This window comes from Sarcophilus harrisii, chromosome 2 (assembly GCF_902635505.1).
Source record: "Sarcophilus harrisii chromosome 2, mSarHar1.11, whole genome shotgun sequence".
Lineage (NCBI taxonomy): Eukaryota > Metazoa > Chordata > Mammalia > Dasyuromorphia > Dasyuridae > Sarcophilus > Sarcophilus harrisii.
Genome location: NC_045427.1, coordinates 503226140 through 503239300, shown reverse-complemented (window position 1 = coordinate 503239300; position 13161 = coordinate 503226140). Strand labels below are relative to the sequence as shown.

Sequence of the window (13161 nt, the reverse complement as noted above, 5' to 3'; positions counted from 1 at the left end):
TTCTATGCAGTTTTCACCTTTGACTGATTTAATATAGATTTATAGGCCTTATTCATATTTAGTTTATATTTTTTATTCTATAAACCAGTTAGATATATTCTTATCTAATAATAAAGGCATGTAGGCATAGAACATCTTGTTAGTTGATTTTGAAGAATGTGGGATACTACTTATACATACAATTTGTTAATTATTTAAATTTACTTTTTGAGGGATCTGTAAAAGCTAGAGAATAGGTGAATGGGAAACAAAGGAATTCAATTCAACAAGCACTTTTACATACCAACTATCATATGCAAAAAAATCAGAGAAATTTTGTTTGACATTGAATACAAATACATTCTAGTAGTTCATACCCATTCTCTGCCAATTAGAATTTCCTTATCTCGTCTCTAGGATTCATTGGTTTTTCACAGTTTGCTACTTTCATCTTGAAGATGTCAGCAGAGTATTCCTAATCCTATTAGTCAAAGATAATAGATTGATTGAATTTATTTTTATGTCATGATAATTTATGTGCATTTCTGGATATATCACCTGGACACATCTCGTAAGATAATCAGGTAGATAATTCAGGTCCAGTTAGCCTTACTGCTTGATAAGTTTGAAGAAATATGTATGGCTTGTCATCCTTAAAATAGATTCTTCTTTCATTATATTTGTTAGGTTTGGTTATATGTGTTATGTATTTGCAAACTATGTACATTCCATCTTGCTTTTTTACATATATATTTTCACAAAAGTAATACATTTACATATGTATGTGTATTTTTATAGTGCAGATGCCTCTTCTGTCAAAGAACTATTTTACTAAATTTCAAACTTAATAATCTTAATATGACCCATTTTACATTAATCTCAAGCTTTTAATTAAATAAAGGAGTGTTTAGATTGGGATATGTCATATAGTTGATAGCTCCCATTGACACAAGTGTGATATTTTTAGCTTTGCTCTATCAATTATTAACAAAAAAATCAGAATTGAGAGAGAGGAAGTGATTCCTAATGAAAGGCAACAAAATTTTGAGAGTTTCAAGTATGGAGTCAAGAGAATTTCCAAGCATGGAGGAAATATTCATGTAACTTAGGGGAAAAGCAAGAGAGAGGTTTTAGATCTATGATCTTAAAATCTCTGACATATGAAAAGGAGATCTCAGTGTTAATTAAGAAAATGGTTTTAAATTATGTCAAAAATTCTTGTTATACAATAATATCCAGCATGCCACAGGCATAATAGCCATGATATGAACCCCTATTTTAAAAATATTTTCAACCCAGTCTTTGGAGATTTTTCCCCATGGAAAATTTCTCCTTATTTATTGCTTTATAATGGGAAAACTATTTTTACAGAAATTTCCTCAGCAACTTTATTAGAGCACATTAATAAAGCATTCTTTATTTACGAATTCCATAAAGCATGAACCATATTGAGCATTCATGAGGAAACTTATATATTGACTTAAACTTGTTTTTCTCTTAACAGTTTTTCTAGCTAATTTATGCCAATAAAAATCCCACCATTTTAATTGTTTTTTTTTAATTTTTTAATTGTTGATATAAGCAAAACTGAATACATAATATACATATACATGTATATAAAAATATATACACACATATATATGTATATATTCACATATATACCCCCACACACCCTTCAAAAAAAAGCCCAACTTCTGGCTACATAAACATAGTCAACCAGTGTCTCTAAAATATTATACACAATAGTGGATATTTGTAATATTTTTATTTTTCCCAGTAGGATTTATTTTTTTTTTCCCTCTTGGGTGATACCATGAATATTTGATCTAAATAGCATTGCAATTGGAAAATGGAACTCCACAGTAATTATTTCTCTCCCTCCCACCTTTTTCCCATTCTTTTTTCCTTCTTTCCCCACTCCCCTCAAACATGCACACCCAGTTCTGATGACGTTGATTATCGTGGTTCTACTACAACTCTTTCTCAGGCCCCAACGACATCCTTTACAGTGAGTCAGGTGCATCCATCTTCTTCTTTGCCATGGTTAGGCAGTGGACAAACAAGCACTGGAGCTGGTGTGGTATGTATGCTGTTCAGTAAAGGTGCTATTTTTGAACATAGTTTTCCTTTAAAATAAAATTGTGTTTACTAGTAGCAATATCTGATGTTTACTATTAGTGTTCAAGAAAATGTATGAGTGTTCTTATTGTTAGGAATATAAAATATAATTGCTTCATTTGCAGTTGGGTAGTAGGAATTTTCTTCCATTCTCCTATTCTGAAGAATCTGTAGGTTGTTATTGTAGTACAGTTTTGAAGGGGAAAGACAACTTGATATTAGAGATACTTGAGACTCAGATATGGAGAAAGCATGTAGCTATCCAGGAAAACAACAAATTGTAAAGGATTGAGAATAAGTAGATTTGGTTATAGGTCTATAGATCTCTAGAAGATCAGTAATGTTCAATTAAAAATGTTCAAAAATAAAATAAAGAAGGAACAAATGACATTCATGAAACTTTATCTGAATGGGTAATTCAGCACTTTAAAACAATAACAGATTTTTTTTTTACCCAATTTACTGTCTCTTTTTTTTACTGTTCTTTACTCTTGGGGAATCTTTGTCAATGAAGGGCAAGGCTAGCTTGCTCACTGTTCTCACTGCTGTCCCCTGGGGATTTCCTGTGACTATTTTTTGCGTTGAAAAGGTTAAAATGATCCCCTTGCAGTTCAGCATTGGGTTAGTTAAAGCAAAATGCCAACAACACTCTGGTGGCTACTTTTAAAGCAGAGATTTTAATTTTTAACATTTTATGAGACTAAAGATTAAATTTGTAAAAATGAACTCTATTTATCACTTGAGATCTGATACTAGTTTCCATGTGAAATGTCTACTTGAAATTCAAGTACCTCTTTTAATATGATATAGTAAATAGGAAGTATCCTACAGGGAAAAGAGTCAATGCTGGGGATTTAGTATCCTCCCCCTCAAAAAACAACTCCCAGATCCAGCTCCGAGTTCTTGTTATACCATTAACTAGTTATATAGTCTTATGTGAATCACTTAACTTTTCTTTGGCTTTTTAACGAATCAGATGGGGCTAATCTTTCCTATTCTGTTTTTAGAATACCTCACCAGTTCGTAATGAGAATTAGATGAGGACTAATATATGTAAAAATGCTGGGAAAACTATTAAATTTCTATGACTTCATTAATTATGCAACAAAATAATTATTTAAGGTATCAACTTCTTTTTGATAAACTAACACAAATTATTCTCCAATGTTCTCCCACCACAAATTTAGAGGAAACAGTATTGTTTTATTAAAATTTATAATTTTTATATTACATCATTGTTATGATGTAGGAATATATTTATGCCTGCTGCAAATATTTTTTTCATTTAATTTCATATGTAGAAAATTTATTCTTTGGATGGAAGGCCTTTTTTTATGTAGAATCTATAGCGTACCCTGCTTCCAAGTCCCATTAAGAGATAATCTTCTGCCTATGTCTAAATGTATACATTTATGTTAATATTAATGATGTAGGAATATATTTATGCCTGCTGCAAATATTTTTTTCATTTAATTTCGTGTGTAGAAAATTTATTCTTTGGATGGAAGGCCTTTTTTTATGTAGAATCTATAGCATACCCTGCTTCCAAGTCCCATTAAAAGATAATCTTCTGCCTATGTCTAAATGTATACATTTATGTTAATAGGAGGAATTTGGAGTCAGCTGGATGATAGCGTGGTAGTAGAGGGATCTATAGAATCAGTGCCCTAGTTGTGATATTTCCCAAATCACACCATTTAGGTAGTTACTTATATTTTTGGCTTAGCCAGGCCTATCAGGAATGGGTCAAATGATCTTTCCCTACTTTTTTCACACTTTACCTACTTAGCTTACCAAGATTCTCTGATTCTTTTTTTTAAACCTTAGCTGGGCTAACACCTTTCTTAGGGCTGATAGCTCTTTCAGATTATCATGTTCCAGTTATTGTGTGACTATACTGTTAATTAAGTAACAGTATTAATGTCAGTTCAAAGATAGGTCACATCATTAGCAAAGTTGCCACTTAGGGCTCCTCAAGAGCCATTTAACACATAGCCTTTACTGATGTTTAATGAAGAATATTTGTATAGTTAAACCTGCCCACTAAATCCATCATTAATCTTGTTTATAATCTCGAAGTCATTAATGAAAGTAAAGAATATTACCATATATTGTTTATTCTTAGTAAAGTTTACTTAGTAATATTTATTGTAAGGAGATGATACTTGAGCAGTCTATCATGAAGGAAAATCATAACTCACAGTATGAAAGCCTCATGTGAGAGAAGACTTATACCATTTATGACTTTCTTTATTAAAAACAAACCTGAATTTGTTGACAGTATACCAATTGTGAGGTTACATATCGAGATAGAGCTATCAGGGGTGATTTGACTTGGAAAAATTTCTAAGCCTTTTACTTGCTATATGTGTCCTGGAAGAAAGAAAACCAATACAGTTAAGGAAAAAACTTTTCAGGGAGACTGATCATTGTCTTCAGATACTTAGGCGCTAGTAGGATCCCTTTTACTAGGAGTATTCAAGTACAAGTAAAATATTGTATTGGAGATGCCTGTTTTGAGTAGAAAGTCATTGAACCTAATTGACTTCTAAGTCTTGAAATTCTATGATTCAAGTAACCTTCTCTTTCTCCTCCTTTAGTGTAGGTAGCAGTTGGAATAAAAGGGAAAGATGTTTTTAAAGCTAATAAGTTAGGCAAAGGCTGTGTATCTGATGTAGATTTTCCTGTTAAACTCAAGGGCTTCAAATATTTAGGCCAACCCAGCAGTAGACCCTAGGGAATGAACGGCTTTGGAGCCACATGAAAGCAATGTTTTTAAATTGTGTGGGTTAAAGGGGTGAAGTGGGAGTATAAATCACATGCTAGCTAATACTTTTTGTACACAAGTTATTTCTATATTGTAGAAGCACATCTCCCAAGATTAAAATTTGTTGAGAAGTTTGGGCTCTTTTTATGAGGAGCATGAATCAAATTCATTTCTTTAATATGTTCCCTTTATAGCTTATGAAAAGAAATCTTCATAATGTCAAGAGAATGACTTCACATCCTGTTCATCAGTACTGTAAGTTTCTCATTTATCATCTAGACAATATAAGTAAAAATATCTTCTTCATATTGACAGAGACAGAATAGAAGATCTTTGCTGTACTCCTAAGTTCTAGATCCAGGTCAGAAGATGTGGGTTCCCAGGGCCTTGCTTCACCAGTTATTAGCAGTTGGTTGTTGGACAAATCTTATGATGACATTTGTGAACTATTGTTGCACCATTTATAAAGGAGGAATGGGTTATCTATTTGGGAATTGTAAGCTGTAGAGCACCATATGAATACTAGCTATCATATTGAAAATATTTTTGATTTCATCATTAGTGATTTTCTTCTGCGTTTTAGATCTGACAGGAGCTCAGGATGGCAGCGTACGAATGTTTGAATGGTCTCGTCCACAGCAGCTGGTGTGCTTCCGTCAAGCAGGCAATGCAAGAGTTACCAGGATGTATTTCAATTCACAAGGGAACAAGGTCAGTCCTTGGTGATGAATGTCTAAATCTGCCTAAAAATTTTACTTAGATGGGACTAGATAAGGATCTAATTTGAAAAGGAAGAGTATAGCCTTAACAAGTCAATTCAGTGTTCTTAATTTACATTGATAAGTATCAATTTAGGGCTTTTCTTTTAGTTACAATGACAAAAATGAATTAATTTCTGCTTTTAGGGATCTTTCACATTCCATATATGCTGTTTCAGTAGAGCTGTATGTAAATCCATGATATTTGATATAGATTTTTAATTAGGTAACCTTTTTATTTAAAAAAAACACCTCTAATCCTGAGCAAAGTGGTGGGTAATATTACTGTGTCTACTTTAGTGAGTCTACTCTTGTGATCAAACTTTTGAAAGAGACTTTAGTCTCAAGTTTCATTTGACCCAAAATGGAGGGATAATTTATAATGGGTGAGGAAAAGTGGTTGGGAATGATAGAGACATACTGTGCTCAACTATTTGGGAGAGTAGATGACAGTAAAATTAAATTATGAAGGAAAATATTATTAAAGTTGAATATGTATGTCTTGCATTCCCCATAAATATTTCAGTCAGTGGAATAAAGGATTGGAAAACATAGATCTTTTAATTTTTTATTATTCCTGCAGTGTGGTGTTGCAGATGGAGAAGGTTTTCTGAGTATTTGGCAAGTAAATCAAACTGCATCCAATCCCAAACCTTATCTGGTAAGTAATGTGAAACATACTCACAACAGGATATTTGGTAAGGCCTTTATAGTGAGAGGAATAACTTGATCCAGGAGACATGGAGCTAGTTAGAGATGTTACTTTGAAACTTTGTCCTGGATTTATTACCTGGTTGTGTCTATTGACCTCTTTTTTTTTTCAAAGCTAGGGAGGTGACTATTAATAATTAAATTAGGTCAGTGGCTTTATTTTGTGTCCTTCTGTCTTGTTCTTGATTCTGCATTAGCTCACATATTCCTTAAACTCTTTGAGCCTTACTAAGATCATGCAAAAACTCTACTTCACAGAGTTATTGGGAAAAAAACATTTATTAACCTTAAAATGCTAGATCTTTGTTTAAAATTGCCTTTTAAAGCTATAATGTACTTTTAATTGAAAGCTGTTTTCATAATCATCAGATAATTGAACCAGGTATTCACTGAGGTCCCTTCCAGTTCTAACATTCCACATTCTGTTTTCTACTTTCATAAACTTTTGTTCATGCTTATCTATATTAGAAAGCTTTGGTTTCCTTCTTAGGATCATGTAATTATGTAGAGATTTATTTCAGTGTTCCATATTAAGAGTGCATGTAGATGGGGATCATAGAATCTCAGAGTTCAAAGGGAAGCTCTGAAGTGATATGGGTTGATCAGGACCAGAACAGGAGTCCCATTTGCAACAGTCTGACTAGTAGTCACTTAGCCTCTAGTTAATATTTTGCTCTCTCTTACTAACAGACTTCCTGACCTGTGCCCATTGTCCATATTACCTCATCATTCCATTTCCTTCTTTAACCTTCTGGAATCCGTCTAGCTTTTGCTCCTCCCATTTAATGGAAATGGTTTTGTCCAGGTTCTTCAGAAACCTTTTCAATCCAAGTACCTCAGTCTTCTGTCTTCTGGGTTTCTGCTGCACTGAAGAGTTTTTTCCTTGATTCCTTAAGATTCTGTCCCTTTCCTTTTAGCTACATTATACTAATTTTGGCTCCTTTCCGCTCTATTACTTGGTTGACTCCTTTTAACTATGACAGATTTCTGTAACATGTATGAATTTAACCTTTTATTGATTGATATTTGATATATGATAATTTACTAATTTCTTGATAAATCATCAAAAATAGGAAGCTTATTCTTATCATTTGATATATAAGCTTTTTCCCCTCAGTTGAACATCTCTAGAAAAATTGAAAGACTCTTTATTTGAAATGGAGATTAAGTCTTTAAGGCTCCAAAAGGTCAAATTAAAAACTATGAGTAGAGATTACAGGAGGTACATTTTGATTTAAGCTAAAGAACAGACCTCCTTGATTCTTTTACTCACTCTGTTACAATACTCTCTCTATTTCCTTTCTTTCATTTAAACTTTTAAAAATCGTCTAACCTTAATATGTCTGCTTTTTCACTGTTTTGGCTTTTTCCCTACCACCCACACTATTGAAAGTATTCTCTCAGAGGTCAGTAATGACACCAAATCTCTAAATCTAACCTCCCATATTCAGTCCTCATCCTTTTCAACTTTCTGCAGCTTTTGACACTGTTGATTACCCCATTCAAATAGGCATTCTCTTTCCTTGGTTTTAAAGACACCACCTTCCCCTTATTCTTCTTCTATCTCTTTAAATGCTTCTTTGCTGTCTGATCTATTATGTTCCCTGAAATGTTAATGTAAATGTTTCCCAAGGGTTTGTTTTTAGCCTTCTTTTCTCTGTAGATGCTTGCTGTTAGTTACACCCATGGCTTTAAATAAGCATTTCTGTGCAGGTGATAAAATCCCAATTTCTTTCTCTAGTCTTCTGACTCTCTCTCTGTGTCCCATTTTTGAAACCCTTGAATTATTTGATCTTTTCCTTTAGTTATATTTCATATTTGGTTTCTTGCTTGTTGATTCAGTCTCTAACATGTCTCAGCATGAATCCCTGTTATACCCTCTCTGTTATACTCTCATTACCCAATTACAGCCTCTCATTGCCATTGTTATGGTAATATTTCAATAGTCTCCAAATAGGTCTTTCCACCTTCATACTATTTTGAAATTAATCTTTTTAAAAGTACATAGATTTAATCATGTCACTTCTCTGTTAAAAAACAAACAATTTAAATCTTTAATCCCTTTTACCTTTCAAGTTTAAACTCTTCTCTTTTTAATCTTATCTCCCTTCCCTTTCCTTCCTTCCAGTCTGTTTGTGTCTCTCTCATCCATATGAAATGACTGTTTAACTTCACTGAAACTTTCCTTCATGCCCTCTCTTTCCCCTATTGAACTTCCCATCACATTACCTTTTATTAAAAACTCTTTTAATGCCTTACTCTCAATTCTGTTGATGTCTTATCTCCTTCCTAAATGATAGATTTCATGAAGGTATAGATTATGCTTTATGTCACTGCCTAGTACACATAATTCTGTAAAGGACTGAATTCTCTGTCATAATAAGTATTCAAAGGCTGTTTGATCATATGTCAAGGATATTACAGACATTGAGTAGGAGATAGTCTCTAAGATATTTGTAAGCTCTCTTATTGGTGCTAAGATTTAAGGATTCTTTAAGGCCTTTTGAGGCATTAGAAATCATAAAAATGGCTAAATAGGACATGTCCTGTCCATCCTTGAGGAATAGATAGGGAAGTATCAGGTGCCTAGAATTGATCTTAGTTGACAGTGATAATTTAACAAAATGTTTTTTGAACTGGAATTTTCACCCAGAATCTTACTAAAATAATAATAAATGGCCAAACCATGCTAACCATAGAAATAATTAATGATACTTTGCATTCTATTAAAACATTTACATTTTAAGCAAGCATGTTTTCATTTAAGCATGCAAAAAGAGAGAAAGAGTGTACTAGTTATTGTTTTTGTAGTGTGTGACATTGGACTGTTGTAATCCCTTAGCATGCCCTAAAGTTTTACATGTTTATTAATCTTTTTTAGGTACCAGAGTATTGCACATTTTTCAAATACTGTGAGATGTCTTTAAGCTACTTCTTGTTTTCTGAAATAATGATTTTAGAAAAGATATAGTCATTGTGCTTCGTATATCACTAGTAGAATTGTATACATATTTTGTTTTAAAGAATTTTAATATTTAGTGACACTTTGGATGTGTGGCTAAGACAGAGCATACTTTGTTTTCTGTAGAGTTGGCAGTGCCACGGTAAAACCACAAGTGACTTTGCATTTATTACCTCTTCAAGTCTAGTTGCCACATCTGGACAGTCCAATGATGGCAGGTATGTTGGTCAGTTGTCCCACATCTTCCTTTCCCACCTCCCCTCATCCAAGAAATACAGCCAGAAGTGAAGTTTAGTAAAAAGAAGTTCTTGTCAAAAAGTAAGCATGGTAATTATCTTTCTCTATTAATGGCAGTGTGATATAGGTTCTTGGATTTGGGCAGACTTGGGCTCAAGTTTACCTTTCAGTACCATGGACAACTTTCTGAGCCTGAAGGTTACAGATGAATTAGTTGATAGTCAGCTTCAGTGAGGGGCTTTCCCTCTTCTAAAGAACTAATCCACAAAAAAGCAAAACTTGTCTTACAGTAAAAATATAGCTGCCTCTTGTGAAAAGTCTCATTACAAAAATGTTTACAAGGGTAAGAAAAAAATGACCTATCAACAAAGTTTTTCAGATTTTATTTGCTGCTGTTAATACTATAGCGTTATAATGATAGTTACAATGGTTGACCTACCCTCTATATACTGTATACACAGATGTAAATACAAGTCAACAGTATGAATATTTCACTGTAAACTTTTATTAAACAAGAGAACACATTTTAAGGCAGTATATGCCCATAATGATGCTTATGTCTCTTTTTGTTTGTTTTTTTAAGAAATGTATGTCTTTGGGATACCCTGATATCACCTGCAAACAGTCTCATTCATGGTAAGTGAATTAGGATTTGAACTTTAATGATATACAAAAAAGTACTTTCCTCCTTTGAATTTTGTAAAGTAAAATTACTGCATTGTTGTGTTCCATAGGTATTGCCCTAGAAAATCAAACTGCCTAAAATGAAGTATTCCAGTTTTGTGCTCCTCAAAAAGTGTAGAAAAGTAGACCTTTAAATAGATTAAGAATTAGTATGCAGTAGTAGAAAGAGTAGTGGACTTGGAGTCTGGAGATCTGATTTGAAATCATAAGTCAAACATTTCTTAAGAGATATGAGTAAGGAATCAGGCCTCACTTTGTTCCCTTGGAAAAAAAGAAAAGAAAAAGACACAACATTGCTACAATATTGTTATGAGAAGAGCTTTTTTTTTTTTTTTTAACTTAGTGCCAAATGAATTAAATTGTTTATCATTATTAGGTACTTTTTAGTTGATGAAATGGAGAATTATATGTGGAATGATGTGAACCCACATTTTAGTCAGTGGTTTTAACAGATAATAATGCCAGTCTTTTCATAATTTTCAAAAAAAAGTTTTTTATTTGTCATAAACTTACTATTAGAAGTAGCAACCAATAAAAAAGAAAAAAATTGAATATCTATGATAATCTCATACTCGTAATCTCATGTTTACTTTCTGATTTAATGTTGATTTTGACCTTTGTTCATTAAATTGATGGTTTGTTAGTACAGATGGCTGATTCAGAAATTATTCACACATCAGTAACTTGTCATTTCCCATTTATTGTTATATTTAATTTCATTTTTGTGGTATTCTGTGTCTTTCATTTCTACAGTCTTCCAACTTTCTTATTGGAAAAAAATATTCATGAACAGTATGGAATAGATAATAGAATAAAAGAAGTGTGAGACTTCTGTGTAGTCTTATAAGATTTCAACTTTTGTTTTTTCTTTTTTAGTTCTAAATCATATTTTCCAACATATTTTTGCTGTATTCATATATGCTTACTTTTATATTGAATTCACCAGCTATTTAGTTGCAAACTAACTTAGTTTACAAGTGTTTGTGCGTGATATATAATCTCGGTGGTGGTTTTTTTGCCTATGCTCCTTATATGCATTGTAAAGAAAGAAGACCAAGTGTCCCATGAATTTAGGTTTCTTGTTGCCTTTAGGTAAGTGATAGATGCCAATTCTTCCAATTCCATTATTTGATCCTGCAAGGAGAACCTTCCTTTTGTTGCAGTTTATATCTTGCGATTTCATTTATAATGATGGATTATCTTGTCCCCTACCCCTCATCTACAAAAGGTGAAATGCATGATTTGCCCATGGTATGACTTTAATTGTTCTTCGCATCAGCTCCCATGGATTTAATTATTATATTTATGCTGATAATTTTCAAATCATACTTAATTTTCCTGTCCCACTATTTCTACTGACTGAATATCACATCTCCAAATACTTTTCAGACATTTTGAATTGAATTTCCAGGAGACATTTTAAACTCAGTTTGTCTAAAACAGAACATGAGTTCTTTCCCTCTAAACCTTACCCCCTCATATCTTCTGTATCATTATAGAAGGTAACATTATGATTCCAGTCCCTCAGGCTCTTTACCTAGGAGTTGTCCTCTTTCACCCTCTATGAATAATATATTGCCAGTGCTTATCAATTTGACCTTTTAACATCTCTCCAAAATTTCTCTCTCTGACACTGCCACCATTTCAATGCAGGCCCTCATCACCTCATGCCAGGACTATTGCAATGATCTGTCAGGGTGGCTGCCTGCCTCAAGTCTCTCCCCACTCCAAACCATTCTCCATCGCTTCAGGAGCAAATACAAAATGCTCTGTTTGGCATTCAGAGTGCTTCATAACTTGGCCTATTCCTACCTTTCCAGTCTTCAGTCCAGTGACACAGACCTCTTGGCAGTTCCATGAATAAAACACTTCATTTCTTAAGTCTGTTATCCCCCAGTCTACAGCAGTTTCCCTCCTATGTTCTGACTCTTGCCTTTCTTGGCTTCCTTTAAGTCCCTTCTACCTTCTACAGGAAGCCTTCCCTAGTCCCTTTTAATTCCAGGGCTTTTCTTTTTAAAATGATTTCTAATTTATCGTGTATATAATTTACTTTGTATATGCTTGTTTACATGCTGTCTCCCATATTACATTGTTTAGCAGGGAGTATGCTTTGCCTTTTTTTTTTGTATTCTCAGAGAGGTTAGATAGTACCTGACACATAGTAGGCACTTAATAAATGTTTATAGAATAAATGAATAATTCTAGGAAAACCTACTTTCCCCTACTTCCCCCAAATAACTTATGTCACTAATTGATGCCTGAACTTCCATTAGAGCTACATTGTTTTATTTGAAAAAATCATATTAAAATGAATATCTCTCCCCCTCTTAGAGAGATAATAATTTGGTAATTTCTATTTCAGTATGAGTCAGTTCCAGAATCTTAATCTGAAATAAAGATTAGGTTTGAAAGAAAATGGGTCTAACTCTGGAGAAGAGGAAAGAATGGAGAAAATGAATTCACACACACACAAAAAGAAAACTTACTTGTTAGAAAATTTATTTTTGGGTCCTTATTCTCTGCTTACTCACTTTGTGGTCATGGAAAGGGAAATTACTTAACTTCTGATATTGGTTCCTCATATATGAAATGAGGATATTAATACTTATTATACCTTATCAATTTATGAGGATTAAATGAGAGAATATAAAGTTCTCATAAAGTGCCTTATAATTATATTTTGTCAAGGGCTGATCTGGCATTCATATACACATAATTACAATGTTAACACTTGAGAGTATTCTTCAGAGCAAGATTATTTGGAATGGAGGAACTTTACATTTTCTACCTTTTTCTTTCTGGAGATGCCAGGGAGTTAAAAATCTGCTAAGTTTGACCTGTTTTTTTCTTGCCAGGTAGTAATTCATTTTAGATCTGCTACTAAATATTTCTGAAAAAGACCAGGACTGATGAGTCCTGTTTTGGGACTGGTTCTTTTGAAACTG

General features: G+C 33.1%; 1 protein-coding gene across 5 annotated transcripts in view; it reads left to right on the top strand.

Moving 5' to 3' along the window:
- The window catches only part of DMXL2 (Dmx like 2), a 150628-nt gene that overhangs the window by 134072 nt on the left and 3395 nt on the right, over positions 1 to 13161 (top strand). For all 5 annotated transcript variants that reach the window (XM_031955201.1, XM_031955199.1, XM_031955200.1 and 2 more), the window contains 6 exons: positions 1921 to 2059; positions 5059 to 5119; positions 5448 to 5575; positions 6206 to 6283; positions 9422 to 9513; positions 10116 to 10168. In XM_031955201.1, coding sequence (XP_031811061.1) covers positions 1921 to 2059; positions 5059 to 5119; positions 5448 to 5575; positions 6206 to 6283; positions 9422 to 9513; positions 10116 to 10168 — 551 coding nt within the window. The remainder of the gene's footprint in view (positions 1 to 1920; positions 2060 to 5058; positions 5120 to 5447; positions 5576 to 6205; positions 6284 to 9421; positions 9514 to 10115; positions 10169 to 13161) is intronic.